The 19,169-nt window shown below is 46.7% G+C and overlaps 1 protein-coding gene across 1 annotated transcript in view; it reads right to left on the reverse strand.

Moving 5' to 3' along the window:
- ZER1 (zyg-11 related cell cycle regulator) overlaps nt 1–19,169 on the reverse strand; it is a 44,700-nt gene that overhangs the window by 5,924 nt on the left and 19,607 nt on the right. Inside the window, exons 5-12 of the mRNA XM_060250966.1 lie at nt 16,535–16,711; nt 12,626–12,740; nt 10,458–10,604; nt 8,341–8,514; nt 7,205–7,420; nt 4,751–4,792; nt 947–1,066; nt 573–688 (exon numbers count right to left, since the gene is read on the reverse strand). Coding sequence (XP_060106949.1) covers nt 573–688; nt 947–1,066; nt 4,751–4,792; nt 7,205–7,420; nt 8,341–8,514; nt 10,458–10,604; nt 12,626–12,740; nt 16,535–16,711 — 1,107 coding nt within the window. The remainder of the gene's footprint in view (nt 1–572; nt 689–946; nt 1,067–4,750; nt 4,793–7,204; nt 7,421–8,340; nt 8,515–10,457; nt 10,605–12,625; nt 12,741–16,534; nt 16,712–19,169) is intronic.

The following is a 19,169-nucleotide window of genomic DNA, read 5'->3' on the forward strand; positions in this document are numbered from 1 at the left end:
CTGGAGAGCCAGTTTGGTGTAGTGGTTAAGTGTGCGGACTCTTATCTGGGAGAACCGGGTTTGATTCCCCACTCCTCCACTTGCACCTGCTAGCATGGCCTTGGGTCAGCCATAGCTCTGGCAGAGGTTGTCCTTGAAAGGGCAGCTGCTGTGAGAGCCCTCTCCAGCCCCACCCACCTCACAGGGTGTCTGTTGTGGGGGAGGAAGGTAAAGGAGATTGTAAGCCGCTCTGAGACTCTTCGGAGTGGAGGGCGGGATATAAATCCAATATCATCTTCTTCTTCTTCTTCTGAACTCCTGGGCCTTTTTTCCTACAAAATGATCCCTGGGTTTTATTATTCTCTTCTGAGCAATTGTTGCAGTATCTATATATACTGGCCGTGGGCTGTTAATAAGCTCCTGATCGGAATAAACAGGTCGCTCATTTTGCAACCGTTTCCCTGCATACGGACCCTACAAGGTTCAACGCGCCACGGCCATCCAACTAGACAGCGTTCAAGCAACGAGCACAGGTTAAAATATCAAGCAGTGGCCGCTGTCAGGTCCTCACGCTGCGCAAGGGATGCTCTCACCTGAACACACTGATGAATTGCGAGGTCATCAGCTGGGGGCGGAGCTCCTGCACCTCGGCCACGTTCCCCAGCAGGCCCAGCATGTTGCGGTGCAGCTCCTGTTTGTTGGGGAATTCCTAAGAGAAGACAACAAGCCCATACAAAATAGTACAGAGCAGTTATACAGTATTTTCAATCGCTTCGAAAATAATATATTCAGATTTTCTGCCTCCGGTGATAAAACGCCCCAAGGAGGACTTCATTCGAGATGCTTTAGCGCTTAAACTGCAGGCCTGGAACAAAACGACCAATTCAGATGCCTGTCCCATGATGCTCTCATTTTATTACCCACAACAGAAACCGCAAGCGGCAGGAACCACAAAACTTTTGCACACCTTTAAGCACTCCAAGAATAGCTTCATGCCGCTGTAGTTGAGGAACATTTCACAGTTGTCGGGGGTCTCGTCTGTGATGTTCCACAAGGCGCTCCAGGAGAACTCCATCACCTGGTCGCACTGCCGGAACAGAGGAAGGAAAAGAGTTACATCTTGGGATGAGTCCTGCAGGCGCACTTGGAAACGGTCTGGAAATTCTAGTTGGCTCTGAAAGTGGTATCAAAGCGGCTAATGGGTGCTGGCGACAGGCAAATCGTTTCAGCGCTTAACTAAGTTTGCTGACCGTTCATTTCAGGACTCTGTTCAAAGCGCCGGCACTTACCTTCAAAGCCCTAAAGGGGTTTGAACCCAAAGGACTGCCAGTCAGTCAGTGTTTATTATTACAGTCATAGACCAGGTAAAAAGCACAAATCTATCAGTAATAAAAAGTACTAATCTGTCAAAGGTATACTACTAAAATACATGTCCATATAATACAACATTAAAATGACGATAAAATTTTAGTACATAGCAGTAGTCTACACCAGGGGTGGCCAAACTGTGGCTTGAGAGCCACATGTGGCTCTTTCACACATATTGTGTGGCTCTTGAAGCCCCCACCGCCCCATCGACTTGCTTGGAGAAGAAGGCATTTCTCTTTTCAAATCACTTCTCCTTGCCTAGCAAGTCAGTAGCTTGGAGAATGCATTTAAAGTTGCTTTCTTTCCATATATCTCCTTCCTTCCCTCTCTTCCTCCCTTGTGGCTCTCCAACGTCTGCCGTTTATTCTATGTGGTTCCGATGTTAAGCCACGCCTGGTCTACACCAACAGAGGACGCTCCTATGATTTAAAACTATTCTTCTGTTTGATCATTTGAGCGGAAAACCTAGCTGTCACTCTAGTGATTAGAACATAAGAACATAAGAGAAGCCATGTTAGATCAGGCCAATGGCCCATCCAGTCCAACACTCTGTGTCACACAGTGGCAAATTTTTTTTGTGGCTAATAGCCACTGATGGACCTCTGCTCCATATTTTTATCTAAACCCCTCTTGAAGATGGCTATGCTGGTATTTCATCAACCAGCAGTTTCCCCAGAGATATCTTAGCACCTTAGACTGTTCTAAAATAGAGAGAATGGTCTTGTCCTTAATTTCCTTATAGAGGGGACAATGAATAAGAATATGTTCCAGTGTTTCCACCTCACCAATGGGGCATGTACAGATTCTTTCACTGTATGGAGTCCTTCGATATCTCCCTTCTGTTACCTTAGATGGCATAACATCACACCTGGCAAGAGTAAAAGCCCTTCTATAAGGGCCAAAGGACTGCCTGCCCCTAAATCAAGCTGCCAGAGTTTTAAAGTCACTATTTGAGCCCCTGGTTCCTTTGGGCCCCAGAGGGGAAGTCCATCTCTTGGATTTTTAGTTGGCTCTGAAAGCAACATCCTGGATTTTTAGTACTAGGCTAAGTCCCCCACCCCCACCCCTTTTTCTGGACCTCTGTTAATTTGACACGGTGGATGTTTGCCTGTTTTGAAACCTCCAGACCTTTCTAGCTGTCATTTTTAGTTTAGCTTTCATGCTGCCACTTTTAGGCAACTTGATTGTTGTTTTCTTCTTCCATGTTGATGCGTTACAAAGTGTGAGTCCAGTGGCACCTTTAACACCATCAAAGTTTTATTCAAAGTATCGGCTTTTGTGTGCCTGGCCCGAGGATGGCTTGGTTAGCTGTTACTGGGGAAGGGGCTTCTCAGTTGTGGCACCTACTCTATGGATGACACCTGTGCCCTGCTGGACTTCTTTAGTTTCCACAAGGCATGCAAGGCCAAATTCTTTACATTGGCCTTTGGAGCACAATCCACATTTGGGTTGTTTTTCTCAGTGGTATGGAAGATAGCCGTGTAATTTAATAGTTTAAATGTTAATATTTTATATTTGTCACTGTTTTAATATTGCTTTAAACTTATCTATATAGTTTTAATTTTGTAAGTCGCCGTGAGACCCTGTGGATGAGCAGTGACAAAGAAATCTAATCAGTGGATCCATTTTTTAAAAATGAGCCAGAAGGGAATGGTGCCTGGGGGGAGACCCTGGAGGCAGGAGCACCTGGAAGGCTCACTCACCAGCACGGATCTCGGCCAGAAGTTTTCTCACTTTAAAAAAAAAAAAAGCTTTGATGTTTTAGCTCGGGGCTGGCGAAACTTGCTTAATGGAAGAATCACGTAGAATAAACGTTAGATGTGGGAGGGAGGGAGGGAGGAAAATAGATGGAGGAGGCAGGATGGATGGAGAGGTGGAAAGAAAAACAGGAGGAGGGAAGGAAGGAGGGAGGGAAGGAAGAAGGGAAGGAAGGGAGGAAGGAAGGGAGGAAGGGAGGAAGGGAGGAAGGAAGGAAGGAAGGAAGGAAGGAAGGAAGGAAGGAAGGAAGGAAGGAAGGAAGGAAGGAAGGAAGGGAGGGAGGGAGGGAGGGAGGGAGGGAGGAAAATAGATGGAGGAGGCAGGATGGATGGAGAGGTGGAAAGAAAAACAGGAGGAGGGAAGGAAGGAGGGAGGGAGGGAGGGAAGGAAGGAGGGAAGGAAGGAAGGAAGGAGGGACGGAAGGAAGGAGGGAGGGAAGGAAGGAAGGAAGGAAGGAAGGAAGGGAGGGAAGGAAGGAAGGAAGGAAGGAAGGGAGGGAGGGAGGGAGGGAGGAAAATAGATGGAGGAGGCAGGATGGATGGAGAGGTGGAAAGAAAAATGGAAGGAGGGAAGGAAGGAGGGAGGGAGGGAAGGAAGGAAGGAGGGAAGGAAGGAAGGAGGGAGGGAAGGAGGGAAGGAAGGAGGGAAGGAAGGAAGGAAGGAAGGAAGGGAGGGAAGGAAGGAAGGAAGGAAGGGAGGGAGGGAGGAAAATAGATGGAAGAGGCAGGATGGATGGAGAGGTGGAAAGAAAAACGGAAGGAGGGAAGGAAGGAGGGAGGGAAGGAAGGAAGGAAGGAAGGAAGGAAGGAAGGAAGGAAGGAAGGAAGGAAGGAAGGAAGGAGGGAAGGAAGGAGGGAGGGAAGGAAGGAAGGAAGGGAGGGAGGAAAATAGATGGAGGAGGCAGGATGGATGGAGAAGTGGAAAGAAAGAGGGAAGGAAGGAAAGAGGGAGGGAAGGAAGGAAAATAAATGGAGGAGGCAGGATGGATGGAGAGGTGGAAAGAAAGAGGGAAGGAAGAAAGATGGAGGAGGAAGGAGGGAGGGAGAGGTGGAAAGAAAGCAAATTTAATTTTAAATGCCTTCTCCAAGCTGGTCAGCAGGGCAGTGGGGGCTTCGAGAGCCACACAATATGTGTGAAAGAGCCACATGCCTGGCCACCCCTGCTTTAGCTGGAAACTGTCCAGTAGCAGCCCTGACACTGACCCAAAGGAAGGAGAGCAGCTGCTTTCCAATAAGTCAGTTCACAGGTGGGGCTCCTGCTGGATATGGAATTGCACCAGAAGAGGCCAGCAGAGCTTCAGAGGCCAATGACACTCCCCAGGGAATCAGAGATCGTGAATCTGATAAACAGAGCTTTCTTTCACAAAAGGTTAGACTCTGGAAAATGTTGTTGGTCTTTTAAGGATCTCCTGGACTCAAATTCTGTTCTGCTGCTCCAGACCGACATGGCTAGCCCCCTCCCCGAAACAATCTTTGCGGGATGCAGAAGGCCACTGCTACCTGCATGGCCACAAAACAAGTCACGACCTTCATTCATCTCCTCCTAAACAGCGATGGGCCTGAGCCAGCCACCGGCCTCTGAGTCACAGGTGGCTGCCTGCCTGCCTGGATCCTGCTTTGAGCTCTTCGGGAGACCTGGAGCTTACCATTTTATCCACCAGCTTCTTCTGAATCAGCTTCAGCATCGTCTGTTGACAAGAGACAAAGGGAGAAAAGTTTATATCTTGCCCCACTTTTCTTAGCTAAGTTTTGCATGTATCTTGTATTTCCATGCTGGTTGGGCTTGGAAATGACTATGGGTTGTATGTCCCATTTTGAAATTCCTTTGGACCTTGTTTTTCTTTTCTGTTGTGCCAATAAAGGTTACGTCTGCCTGTCTGACAAGAGACAAAGCAAAAACAAAATGAAAGTTGGCAAAGAGCAGAAAAGCAGCCCAGTGGCATTCACCCAAGAAACGGGACATGGTGGGCCCTATTTAACCGGAAGGTTCCTTGACCTGAAGCCACACAAAGGAACAAATATTCTTCGAACCAATATGCGATGCACTTCAATTCACTCTAATGCTGTTCAATGCATTCTGAACGACCATATCACGAAGAAGAAGATGATACTGGATTTATATCCCGCCCTATTCTCTGAATCTCAGAGCAGTCACAATCTCCTTTACCTTCCCCCACCCCCACAACAGACACCCTGTGAGGTAGGTGGGGCTGAGAGAGCTCTTGCAGCAGTTGCCCTTTCAAGGACAACTGCTGCAAGAGCTATGGGTGACCCAAGGCCATTCCAGCAGGAGTGGGAAATCAAAACTGGTTCTGCACACTTAACCACTACATCGAACTGGCTCTCTCAAGGGACCAATAGGATTTCTTTTTCTTAAATAAAGAGGGATCTCTCCCAGACCCGTTAGCAGAAATGTATAAAAATATTTCAAATACTTGCTGGAAATGTAAAAAACATACTGGTACATTTTACCATATGTGGTGGACATATAAGGACATGTATAAATTCTGGATCGTAGTCCATGCAGGCTTACAGGCAATTTTAGAAATTTCAATACCTTTCCAACCAGAGTTGTTCTTATTGAACTGTATGAAAAACGATTTAGATAAAAACCAAAGACCTTTTATTCTGCATGTTGTGACAGCAGCTAGGATCCTGCTTGCAACATTTTGGAAAGATTCCAAGATCCCTTCTGAACAGGAACTAATGGTAAAGACTTTGGAATGTGCAGAAATGGACAAATTGAAAGGGCAAATTGAAGATTTTTTGGGACTCTGGAAGGCTTTTTATAATTGGTTAAAACTTAGAGATCTGGAAAGGTTAATGGAGTAGAAAAAAACTTCTGTAGTATTTGGAATTGTAAAATGTATAAATCTAATTTTGGCATGGTAAGGATTATTCAGAGAAGAGTTGCATGTGGGGAATATATATATATTCTTCCTATTCCCCTTTTCCCCTTATAATCCTAATAAAATATGATTTTAAAAAATAAAAGGGATCTCTGATGATACGTTAATAGCGCAAAAGGATGAGTTAGTGACAACAGCATTTATCTTCCCTTTGATACAAGTTAATTGTGCAGTTTATCAGCTTGACAACACAATGAACAGGTAAGCCAAAACCACCCTGTTCTTTGGGTCCAACTCAGAATTCTAAAGTGAGAGCCTTTTGTGGCGAAGAAAATAGGGGTCTGCGAAGGTGGATGCCTGGCAGGCGATCCGGTGTCACAAGCGATAGAGCCGATGGAAGAGGTCAGCCTCTGGACCCCGAGAGAGGTGGGAGCAAAGGAGACCCCACTGGGACGTGGGCTCAGGCCTATAACAACAATTATGGGATGAGGCCACCACGGCTATATAACTGAATAATACCATCAGAAGGACCACCAACAGATTAACAGAAGAACTGGGACATCAAAATAATCTGATCCGCCTATGTCAACATTCCTTGTATAGCAACAAATATCTAGTTTTTAAAAATTGTTTATCTGTTATGTTTTTATTGTTTTAAAATTGTAATTGAAATTGTTCTTACTAGGACTGTCAGCAGCCCAGAGTCCACTTGCAGAGTGGGCGGCATATAAATCTAAGGTGATAGGATAGATAGATTAGATAGGATGGATAGATAGGATGGATAGGAATGATAGATAGATGATAGATGGATGGAAGATATATGGATGGATGGATGATAGATGATAGATGGATGGATGACGGATGGATGATAGATGATAGATGGATGGAAGATAGATGGATAGATGATAGATGGATGGATGATAGAAGAGAGATGATAGAAGAGAGATGATGGATGGATGATAGAAGAGAGATGATAGAAGAGAGATGAGAGATGATAGAAGATAGAAGAGAGATGATAGAAGAGAGAAGACTGACCGACAGAGGATGGATGGATAGCTAGAGGATGGATAGAGGGATAGATAGAGGGATGGATAGAGGATAGATGGATAGATGATAGACAGACAGACAGAGTCCGATTGTGGTTTCCAACAGCTGCTGGATTACATGGACAATAAAGGCCTTAGAGCATCTCTAAAAACCACACTCAACGTAGCGAGCGCTTGAGCTACCGCCTTCGGGACACCCACTGACCATGACGAAGCCCATCTTGCCGACAGCCTCCTTGTGGTCATTGTCCACCTGGCACACCAGGGCGTTGCAGAGGTGGACGGCGATGCGCTGGATGGACTCGTCCTGCCGCGTCGGGTTGAGGATGTTCAGGAGCAGCTCGTTGACCCGGCGGTACTGGAACTCCAATTCCTCCGGGATGCTGAAGTTGCAGAGGGTCAGGCAGCAGTTGCGTTGCACCTGGGAAGGGGAAGCAAGGGTGACCGATGGCGGAAGGATCATCCTATGGACACTGACGCTTACTCACAGGATCCTAGAATCACACAGTAGGATGGGGCCATATAGGCCATGTAGTCCAATCCCCTGCTCAATGCAGGATCAGCCTAGCGCAGTGGTGTCAAACGTGCAGCCTGAGGGCCAGATCAGGCCCCTGTAGGGCTCCTATCAGGTCCACAAGCAACTCACTGTCATCTGCTTCCTTCTGCATCACAGCTTGCTTGGCCAGGTTTGGCCAATCACACAGGAGCTACAGAGCAAATCCTCTGTTTTTTCCACTTTCTGACTGGCACAGCAAGCAACTTACGTACAAAAGCTCGTAATGCGCAACCCTTTTCCCTTGGGTCTTAGGCTCAAAGCACTGACCATGAGATTACTGTAATAATGGTCAATAAATCAAAAGTAGGTTTGCAACTTACAGACACACACCTGAACAACACCTGAACACCACGCTCAAGACTGCTACGGCACAGACATTGTCTCCAGTTTTTGATTCAATAATTCAGAGGAAGAGGTGTCAGTTATCAGAGATTGTTAACGTATTGCAAGCGCGCTAATGTTTTAAGCATGAAAATGGTTTAAGCAGATGAGAATGCTATTCCAGGGGGCATTGAGTCGTAACATCTAGCTGGGCCTGGTCTTGAACTTTTACACCATGTTGGCTCTGATAGGTTTTATTTTTAATGTTCAAGATTTATAACTACAATAACAACAACAAAAAAAAGATTTGGCAGAGAAAGTTGTTGTGCGGTCCATCTTTGTGGGAGGCTGACACGAGATCCAGCCCAAAGTTTTGTTTCATCTTCATGGCGCAGAACTTCCTGGGGAGGTAGAACTGGGATTCTAGCACGGAAGAACGCGGCAGGATTCAGCAGGGCGCTTACCGTCACTTCCTGGTACGACTCCATGCCGTTCAGCACCACCTGGATGACCTGCCGTCGTAATTTGATGCTCTGCTCCATCCGGTACTCTGAATTGGTGAGGTAGAAGAGGGCGGCGCTCCCCGTCACCTGGATGTTTTTGTCGTACTTGTGACACTTGAGAGCGGTGATCACCAGCTGTCCCAAAAAGAGGCACAATGTTCTGCCACGTGTGTGTTTTAAGCAAAACAAAATGCACAGATGGCTGAAGGTAAGATGAGCCTTGCTGAATGGGACCAGTGTCCATGTGCCCAGCATGCTGCTTCGAACAGTGATCAGCCACAAGCTCCGGGTCACTTACAAGTAGGGCATTTAGGTGGTGGCCTAAGAATCTGAAGTACACTGCCTCCAGATTAGGAGGTTCCACTCCTAACTCTACAAATCTGTGGAGGGAGCCTGAACGGGTCTGCTCATACTCCAGTAAATAATGTATTTTGCAACTGGATTTTTGCTATTCTTACACAGCAACAATCCCGGTGCAAAACACATTATTTACTGTAGCGTGTACGCACCCATTGTATCTAATCCTTTACAAGGAATCCTTGTCACTTTGCAACAAATGCCAATAATTTTTCTAAGAAGTAGATGAAGAAGAAGGTATTGGATTTATATCCTGCCCTGCACTCCGAATCTCAGAGGAGCTCATAATCTCCTTTACCTTCCCCTCCCCCCCACAACAGACACCCTGTGAGGTGGGTGGGGCTGAGAGAGCTCTTGCAGCAGCTGCCCTTTTAAGGACAGAGTCTCAGTGTGGCTCACAATCTCCTTTATCTTCCTCCCCCACAACAGACACCCTGAAAGGTGGGTGGGGCTGAGAGGACTCTCACAGCAGCTGCCCTTTCAAGGACAATCTCTGCCAGAGCTATGGCTGACCCAAGGCCATTCCAGCAGGTGCAAGTGGAGGAGTGAGGAATCAAACCCGGTTCTCCCAAATAAGAGTCCGCGCACTTAACCACTGCACCAAACGCCACCTAGATCACTTGAAAACTTGACAGGCTGGGAGCCGGTCATTTCCCCCCAGCGTTCGGTATTTGGAGGCATGCTGCCTCTGAACATGGAAGTTCCATTTAACCAGCATAGCTAATAGTTGTTGACAGACCTCTCCTCTGTCAACCCGTCTAGGCACGTTGCTCGAAAGCGGCACTTCTTTTGGCCTTGCTATCCTAAGGTCCGAAAAGTCCCTAAAAGGAAAGGATGTGGCATGGGTTTTATTTAATAATTTCTATCAATTGTGCACCATCAAGTTGCAACTGCGGAACTTCCAAGGCAAGAGACGTGCGAGGTGGCTTGCCATTGCCTGCCTCTGCGGAGCAATCCCGGACAACCGTGGTGGCCTTCCATCCAAATACTAACTGCGGCCAACCCTGTTTAGCTTCTAAGATCTGATGAGCTCAGGTTAGCCTGGGCTATAAGGCTGCTGGCAGGGGTCTTATCACTGTTCGATGGTCAGGGCATAGGGGCTTTTTAAGACTCGGAGAAGCATGCAGTCCTTTTAGGGACCCCAGCCCTCTCACCAGGGCTTTTTTTTTTTGTAGCAGGAGCTCCTTTGCATATTAAACCACTCCCCCGTGATGTAGCCAATCCTCCAAGAGCTTACAGGGCTCTTCGTTGGGCTCTGCGACAAAAAAAGCCCTCCCTCTCACTATGCCTCGTAAAACTTTTCTCTTGATTGGGAAAAAGACACAATCGAGCCACCCTTGCTGCTGTCTAGGCTGACGGCTCTGTCCTCTCGCTGGCCTGCTCATCCAGCAGCCAAAGCATTGTCCGCCTGGGGGCATGCGGAGGAAGGAAAGAGTCAAAAGGGCTACGTGTGGCTCCAAACCGCAAGTCAAAGAACGGAGCCATAAAAGCGGATTCTGCACAGGAGTCAACAACTGAGACAGATCGGGGGAGGACTCAATGCTTGGAAATGACCCCTGGCCCTGGGGTTACCGAATCATTTCACACAGTGAAGCACAAGACTTCCTGCCGGCACTGCTGTGGCTCCAAGCTGTGGCTTCATGCTCCATGCATGAAGCCTGAGGCCGATGCTCCCTTACAGGAGGGTGTGGGGGAGACAACAAGGACCGGCGGACTCTCACCTTGAGGGCTCTCAAGAGCTGGGTGCAGCGTTCAATGCGGGCAATGTCGAATAGGAGGTTGATGGCACGCGACGTGATCTCCTGCCGGTGTTCGGTGTATGCTTCGATGGCGTTCAGCACCTGGTCTTCGTTCTTATCCCCAGTCACCTGGCATCGGGGACAGAAAGGAAAAAAAGAAGTGCGGAGCAGTTGAGTAGAGTGTCAGATCCCTTCCCCCGGATGCGACTCAGAGGTCAGCTGCAGGTAATGCAGCCTGTAAGTTCATTGGGAGCAGGGGGCTATATTTTGCTTGTATTACACCAGGGGTGGCCAAACTGAGGCTTGGGAGCCACATGTGGCTCTTTCACACATATTGTTTGGCTCTTTGAAGCCCCCACCACCCCACTGGCCAGCTTGAAAAGGGCACTTGTTTCTTTAAATCACTTCGCCAAGCCAAGCCAACCAGCAGTGCGGAGAACGCATTTAAAGTTAAAGGTCGCTTTCTTTCCACCTCTCCCTCCCCATCTATTTGCCTTCCTTCCTTCCTTGAACATATGAAGCTGCCTTATACTGAATCAGACCCTTGGTCCAACAAAGTCAGTATTGTCTACTCAGACTGGCAGCAGCTCTCCAGGGTCTCAAGTTGTGGTTTTTCACACCTACTTGCCTGGACCCTTTTTAGTTGGAGATGCCAGGGATCGAACCTGGGACCTTCTACTTACCAAGCAGATGCTCTATTACTGAGCCACTCTTCCTTCCTTCCCCTTCCCTTCCCTCCTTCCTCTGACGTTCATGTCAGAGGATGGCCGAACTGATGATCTAACAAAGTAACTCTATAGTGATCCTTGCCATTATATAAATAAGTAAATGGATAGAATAGCGCCCGGAACATCTCTGCTGCTGTTAAGTTATAAATTATATAAACTGGATCGGCTTTTAAGATGTATTTAACTATTGTATAATTTTAATGTCGTTTTAATTATTGTATAGTGTATAATGTTTTACTCGAATGTTGTTAGCCGCCCTGAGCCTGCCTAGGCGGGGAGGGCGGGATATAAATAAAATTTAATAATAATAATAATAATGTCTTGTGGCACTCAAACATCTGATGTTTATTTTTTGCGGCTCTTACGCTAAGCAAGTTTGGCCACCCCTGCATTACACTAGACATGGAATACTGTAAATACTGCAGTACTGTAAATTGTTACGAATCCCCATTGGAGACGACGCAGGGAGCCAGCATAGTGTAGTGAGTAGACTGTTGGCCTACATACAGGGTTGCCTGCCCTGAGGGGCCAGAGGGATTTCCCCCATTTTGGGGGGCTTCAATCCACCACGGGCCAGTTGACTGGTGGGCGAAACCCCACCTCCAAATTGGGATGATGCTGCGCAACGCCCCCAATGCTATGACATCCCTTCCCTGGGGATTTTGCCTGGTGATGCTTTGGTTTTTGGACAAACTCTTATGGTTTTGAAGGCAAAAACACATGGAGCAGATTGGCCTGGATGGGCCATTGGCCTGATCCAACTTGGCTTCTCTCGTGTTCTTATGTATGTGCTACTCCAGGAGCTTGGAGTTTTGAGAGCCGCTCAGAGTCAGTTCAAGGAGAAAAGTGAAGGTGGAGGGGACAGATAGGGCCTCTCCAGCCCCTGCCCTGTGTCAGCGCCGAGGCATTGAAGTTTCAATGATGAATAGACTTAGCTTTGTTTTGAAACAAAGTTTTCTATTTATTGAATACAGCAATACTACTCACTACGCAGGTTTATTGAAACTAATAGCGAGGTGGGTACAGGCATAGGCATTTATTGGCACACGTCAAAGGAAGGGGCTTTAAATCATTTCCCACAATAAAATTGAGGCCTTTGCTGGGTCCCATATCTGTTATCTCTCCACATACACAGCCTGTCTCTCCTCCCCTCCTGTGGCCTTGCTCGTCCCGGCCAGATGCTTGGGAACTGACTAGATGTTATTTATTTCAAAGCCCTCTTGGCACCTTCTCCACCCCTCCCGTCCCCCCTTCACATTCTTCTGCAACATTGGTGTTCGTAAAGCAGGGATCTGCAGGGTTAGTTCACAGGAAATAAACACTTCAGGTAATAAAGCAAAACTTCAAGGCATACAAGCTGACACCCTGTTCTTCACAAAAACTGTCAGAGACCAGCCGTTTTCTGTTCTGTCACTGCCTTACCTTGTAAGCTGGGATGTAGGAGAGACGGCAAAGGGAGGTCTCAAAGAGGCCCAGGAACTGGAGTGGCCGCTTCAGATTCCGGAAGGGGGCAATGCTGCTCTTCTCTGGATTAGTGCTGCGGAGGACAGAAAGGGGGGGGGGGGGCGGGGAAGGTTATGTGATGCGAGGACTCTGGGCCATCTTAAGGTCTGGGTTCTGATCACCACTGTAATCCAGGCTTCCCATCCATTTTCGTAAATGCTATACGTGAGCTCTTCCCAAGCACCCTAACCTAACCTGCCTCAGGTTTTCAGCACTGTTTAAGAATTAGAGAAGCCATCCTAGCTCAAACCAAAGGTCCTTGCGAGTCTTGCACAGAGATATGAAGAAGTAGAAGACAACTGTAGATTTATACCCCACCCTACTATCAGAATCAGAGTCTCAGAGCGGCTTACAATCTCCTTTATCTTCTTCCCCCACAACAGACACCATGTGAGGTGGGTGGGGCTGAGAGGGCTCTCACAGAAGCTGCCCTTTCAAGGACAACTCCTGCGAGAGCTCTGGCTGACCCAAAGCCATTCCAGCAGCTGCAAGCAGAGGAGTGGGAAATCAAACTCGGTTCTCCCAGATAAGAGTCCGCGAATGTAACCACTACACCAACCTGGCTCTCATGAAGGACTGGAAGATCACAAAGCAGCAAAACCAGGCATGGTCTCTGTGGCAACCACCCTTCAAAGTTCTGCTTTTCCTCCTCCGCTCTGAACTAGTCCTTGTGATTTAGGCCTTGAGCCAATCCAAGTGATTGCCACAGCCCGTGGAACTCCACTCCTTTTATTTTAGTTTTTCCAATGGAAAAATTGGAAATTTCAGTGAACACGGGGGGGGGGGGGCGGTGAAGGGGGTGGAACACCTATGAGCAGACAGGTTAAGACGGATAAAAGGAAGTACTTCTTCACCCAAAGGGTGATTAACATGTGCAATTCACTGCCACAGGAGGTGGTGGCGGCCACAAGCATGGCCACCTTCAAGATGGGTTTAGATAAAAATATGGAGCACAGGTCCATCAGTGGCTATTAGCCACAGTGTATGTGTGTATATAACATTTTTTGCCACTGTGTGACACAGAGTGTTGGACTTGATGGGCCGCTGGCCTGATCCAACATGGCTTCTCTTATGTTCTTATGTTCTTATGAGATATTTCCCCTTCTGACATGAATGAACCTGCCCTTTTACGACAAGGATTTATTCACTCAGGATATGTAATCTGAGCAAGTAAGTCTGGCACAGACTGACAGGTGACCTGGAGGTTCACACAAGCTATATGAAATAAATATATTAAAGAAGAATAAAGAGTATGGTTGTCAATTTCTCAAGCACTACAAAGGATTGATGCCAGCCTCTTTGCATGACTCGAAGGGTTTGAAGATTTTGAAAAAAATGAGTCCTAAGAGCACGCATGCCTGAGGAAGCCTCTGAGAAACGGAACAGTAGGGCTAGCATTCCGTCGCATAACAGCATTTTGTGTGCAGGGACCAACAGAGTTCATCTGCTTCACACCATAACGGTGGAAGGAACACAAGTTCCCTTAAAACGGACTAACTTTACATATGCACTTATGCAAGAGCCTTATTGTCCAGTCTGCATTGCATTTTGTCGAAAACAAAGACGGGACTTGTATCCTTTGTAGTGTTTGAGAAATTGACAACCCTACTCTTTAATCCTTCTTTAATATATTTATTTCATATAGCTTGTGTGAACCGTGAGCATTTGGCTTGTTGTTCTTGATTCCGTTACACGTGGTTTGTCCCTATTCATTTTTGGATGGCCCGGAGAAGCTGTGGCTGAGTGCTAGAACATCTGCTCTGCGTGCGGAAGGTCCCCGCCTCAGTCCTCAGCATCTCCAGTTAAAAAGACCAGGCAGGAGGTGATGGGAAAGACCTTAACTTGAGCCCCTGGAGAGGTGCTGCCCGTTTGAGTAGGCAATACTGGCTTCAACAGACCATCACGCTGCTGCTGTTCGGCAAAGACTAAGACCAGGGGTCCTCAAACTACGGCCCGCGGGCCAGATGCGGCCCGCTGAGGACGTTTATGCGGCCCGCCGGGTTATGGCAAAATCAGACCGGAAGTGACGTTTGACCTAAACTTGCGTTAGCAACGCACACGTCCGGCACTGGGCTGAGGCGGCGGAGACAGAGTGTGAGGTGATACCGAGGTGAGGTGAGTTCCCAGGCCGGGGTGTGTGGTGTGGGGAAGTGAGAGAGATGCAGAAGACGGAGAACTGACGGCCCGCAGCCCTGTACAGTAACGGCAGTCCGGCCCTCCAACAGTCTGAGGGACAGTGAACTGGCCCCCTATTTAAAAAGTTTGAGGACCCCTGACTAAGACTGTCATGCTCGATGGCTTCATTAATCTGTAGAGGTTCCGCCTGCTACATGGAATTGCTTCCACATGATACTGTAGCAGCAATGTGTCAAAATTACTTTGGTGCCTGTTTTACCACAAAGGAACTTCACGAACAGAATGGAGAGGGAAATCGCAGAATTACAAATTATTATGACGCTTGGAACAAACACCTCCCCCAAGACTGAACAGGGATATTGGATTTTTATCTCGTTACATAAACCCGTTCTCACCAAGTATATCCACAGTATTCCAATGTATTTCTCTTTTAGAATAGCATATCAGAATAATGTTTTTTTGTATGGACATACTCAAATAAGGAATATTGGCAGTTTATCTAATTACATATACTAAACCCATCTTCCACTACATTTTAATGTATTTTTTTCTAATGGCAAACTAGAATGATGTTTATAATGTATGTTAAATGCTAAAAAGTAAATTAACTGGATAGGAACTCCTCTGGGAAAGACACGTCCTCAGTTTAACCCAGACTTGCAAGCAATAGAGCAATTAACAGACTCCATTTATTGCGTTATGAAACTCTCCCCATCATTCGCCCATTCTGACATGTTACTGTTTTACTGGTTTCCCATGCAAATGTTATCCAGACCAAATGTTCTTTCAATTTGTTAATTTCACTGTTGTGCCAATGGATTCTAAGTTTGTACCACTTTGCATTCGTAACCACTGCCCATCAGCTATATGTAGCTCCGCTCACTGTTTCCCATTCCATTGTCTGAAGAAGTCTGCATGCACACGAAAGCTTACATTCTGAATAAAACTTAAAGGTGCTACTGGGCTCCTGCTCACACACAAGACAAGCCTTTACTGGTACATATAAAAATATAAAATAGAGGGTTGGCCAGGTTACAAATTAGGAGAGTAGAAGATCCGTACAGAATAAAATTAGGATTATGTTATTAGAGATTTTCTAGCTTTTTTACCATCTTTTATATTGTTATAGGTTTTAAATATTTTGTTTTGGAATGCCGTTTCTGATTTTGGTACTTTACAATCCTATGACGACTAGTATTATATATTTGCTAAATATTTATACTAAATGTTGGAATTTCGGTTTAAGACCTTTGGTCAAATGAGCTAATAAAGGGATTGATTGATTGAATTAGGGCTCCAAGATAAAAACAAAGCAGCAACGCAGTAAAACCTGATACACAGTAACTAATTATCAAGATGAGTAACCACAGTTCTATAAAGAAACTTTAATTCAGTTATTTCCGAATCAGAATTATCAAGCAAAAAAAAAAGCACCTTAAAATCATCAGAAGTCTCTAAAATTTGGGCCAATAAGGGATATAAAAAATCCCAGCGGGATGCCAAATAGAGAGGACACTGGAGAAGAACATAATCCATCTTGCATGGACAGCACCTACTCGAATAGGGAGCTCCTTGAAATCTGCCGGATAAAATGGCTGACGGAAGGGCATTAAATCCGGTCAAGGAAAAGGCTCTGCACAAATTTGGAGACTCCTACTTCGGTGCCATCGGTTTGGCCTGCTGGTCTCTCACCTCGTCTGGCCCGCTTTCTCCTCCAGGCTTGAGATGGTGCAGTTCTCCAGCATGGTGTGCCCCGAGATGTCCAGCGAGGTCAGGTTCACCAGGTTCTCCACAAAGAGGTTCAGAACTTTACGGGTCAGCTTGAATTTGTAATAACTAGACAGCCTGTCTCGGGAGATGTCCAAATGCCTGGAAACAAACAAGGAGGAACAGCTTGTCGGTTGCTGCCCACCCAAAATAATGGGAAACGGGCTGTCTACCAGAGATTCTTTTTGGATACGCTAAGTGGATGATAAGAAAGGGTTGTAATCAGGCCTCAGATTCAGCAGGAGCTCACAGGAGCACAGCTCCTGAACCTTTCTGAGGGTTCCCCCTCCTCCTCCCCACCTACCTTTATTTTATTTCATTTTAGTATATTTCTATTTCGCCCATTCCCCGTAGGGCTCAGGGCGGAGCACAGCATATAATAAAACAATGAAATACAAAAAAAACATTTTATGAACAGACAACTCAACAGCACTCAGAAAATTTCCATATCATCACAATATTGCCGTCTCACATCATGACAAGATGTTATCCCATAAAGATTGCAGATATTATTCCATTCCATAGCACAGATGACAATGCCGACAGGGGAGGCCAACCAGATCAAGAAATAGACACCCGCAGCCCCAACTAAAAGCCTGGCAGAATAGCTCCATTTTACAGGCCCTACAGAAGGCTAATAAGCCAGGTAGGGCCCGGATCTCTGTAGGGGGCTGATTCCACCAGGTCAGGGCCAGGACTGAAAAAGCCCTGGCCCTAGTTGAGGCAAGGCAGGTGTCTCTTGAGCCTTGTCCACTGAACAGTAGGTGCAGCTGCATAAGAATCCCTGAATTAGGAGAGCGGGCAGCCGAACAGCCACCAGGGGCTTTGCCACACCCCCAGCAGTCCTCATTAACCCCTGGAGAAGCCGACGACACCCTTTCTCCATTTCTTATGTGATTTTGGGCAGTGGGTGGCTTGCTGGCCTTTTGATTGGGGAGGGGCGGCCCAGGAGAGCCTCAGGTGAGCGAGGCCTGCTTGGGTTGGCTGGATCTCTAGCCAGCCCAATCAGGCCTCACTCGCCCAGGGGCTCTCCTTTCTTGCATTGGGTTGCTGTTGGCTGGGGGGGGGAGCATATGTTAATGAGTTATGTTAATGAGCTCCACCACCTATTTTTCTACAAAATGACTCCTGGTTGTAATGTTTCACCAATGTGATTTATTAAAATGTTTCAATCAATTAAAAAGGAGTGCCCAATTAATTGGGCAGTACCTGTCCAATGCCCAATATTTGAAATGTAAGTGAAGGACAGATGCCCTTCCGGAAGAGGTAAGACACTTCCTCTCTCACACATAAGAGGGAATCCTTCTTCCAGTACCATCTTAGAAAAGTCATTCCCCTTCTTTCACACAAGAGGGAATTCTTCTTCCAGTACCATCTTAGAAAAGGCACTCCCCTTCTCTTTCACACAAGAGGGAATCCTTCTTCCAGTACCATCTTAGAAGAGGCATTCCCCTTCTCTTTCACACAAGAGAGAATCACTCTTCCAGTACCATCTTAGAAAAGGCACTCCCCTTCTTTCACTCAAGAGGGAATCCTTCTATTACCATCTTAGAAGAGGCATTCCCCTCCTCTTTCACACAAGAGAGAATCCCTCTTCCAGTACCATCTTAGAAAAGGCACTCCCCTTCTTTCGCACAAGAGGGAATCCATCTTCCAGTACCATCTTAGAAAAGGCACTCCCCTTCTTTCACACAAGAGGGAATCCCTCTTCCAGTACCATCTTAGAAAAGGCACTCCCCTTCTTTCACACAAGAGGGAATCCCTCTTCGAGTACCATCTTAGAAAAGGCACTCCCCTTCTCTCACACAAGAGGGAATCCCTCTTCCAGTACCATCTTAGAAAAGGCACTCCCCTTCTCTTTCACACAAGAGGGAATCCTTCTTCCAGTACCATCTTAGAAGAGGCATTCCCCATCTCTTTCACACAAGAGAGAATCCCTCTTCCAGTACCATCTTAGAAAAGGCATTCCCCTTCTCTTTCACACAAGAGGGAATCCTTCTTCTAGTACCATCTTAGAAAAGGCACTCCCCTTCTTTCACACAAGTGGGAATCCCTCTTCCAGTACCATCTTAGAAAAGGCACTCCCATTCTTTCACACAAGAGAGAATCCCTCTTCCAGTACCATCTTAGAAAAGGCACTCCCCTACTCTTTCACACAAGAGGGAATCCCTCTTCCAGTACCATCTTAGAAAAGGCATTCTCCTTCTTTCACACAAAAGAGAATCCCTCTTCCAGTACCATCTTAGAAAAGGCACTCCCCTACTCTTTCACACAAGAGGGAATCCCTCTTCCAGTACCATCTTAGAAAAGGCACTCCCCCCTTTCACACAAGAGAAAATCCCTCTTCCAGTACCATCTTAGAAGAGGCATTCCCCTTCTCTTTCACACAAGAGAGAATCCCTCTTCCAGTACCATCTTCGAAGAGGCTTCCCCCTTCTGTCCTACACGAGGGAATCCTTCTTCCAGTACTATCTTAGAGGCATTCCCCTTCTCACTCACACACAAAAGGGGAACCCCTCTTCCAAAACCATCTTAGAAAATATAGTCCTACTCCTCTCTC

Source organism: Heteronotia binoei, chromosome 12 (assembly GCF_032191835.1).
Source record: "Heteronotia binoei isolate CCM8104 ecotype False Entrance Well chromosome 12, APGP_CSIRO_Hbin_v1, whole genome shotgun sequence".
In the NCBI taxonomy this organism is placed as follows: Eukaryota; Metazoa; Chordata; class Lepidosauria; order Squamata; family Gekkonidae; genus Heteronotia; species Heteronotia binoei.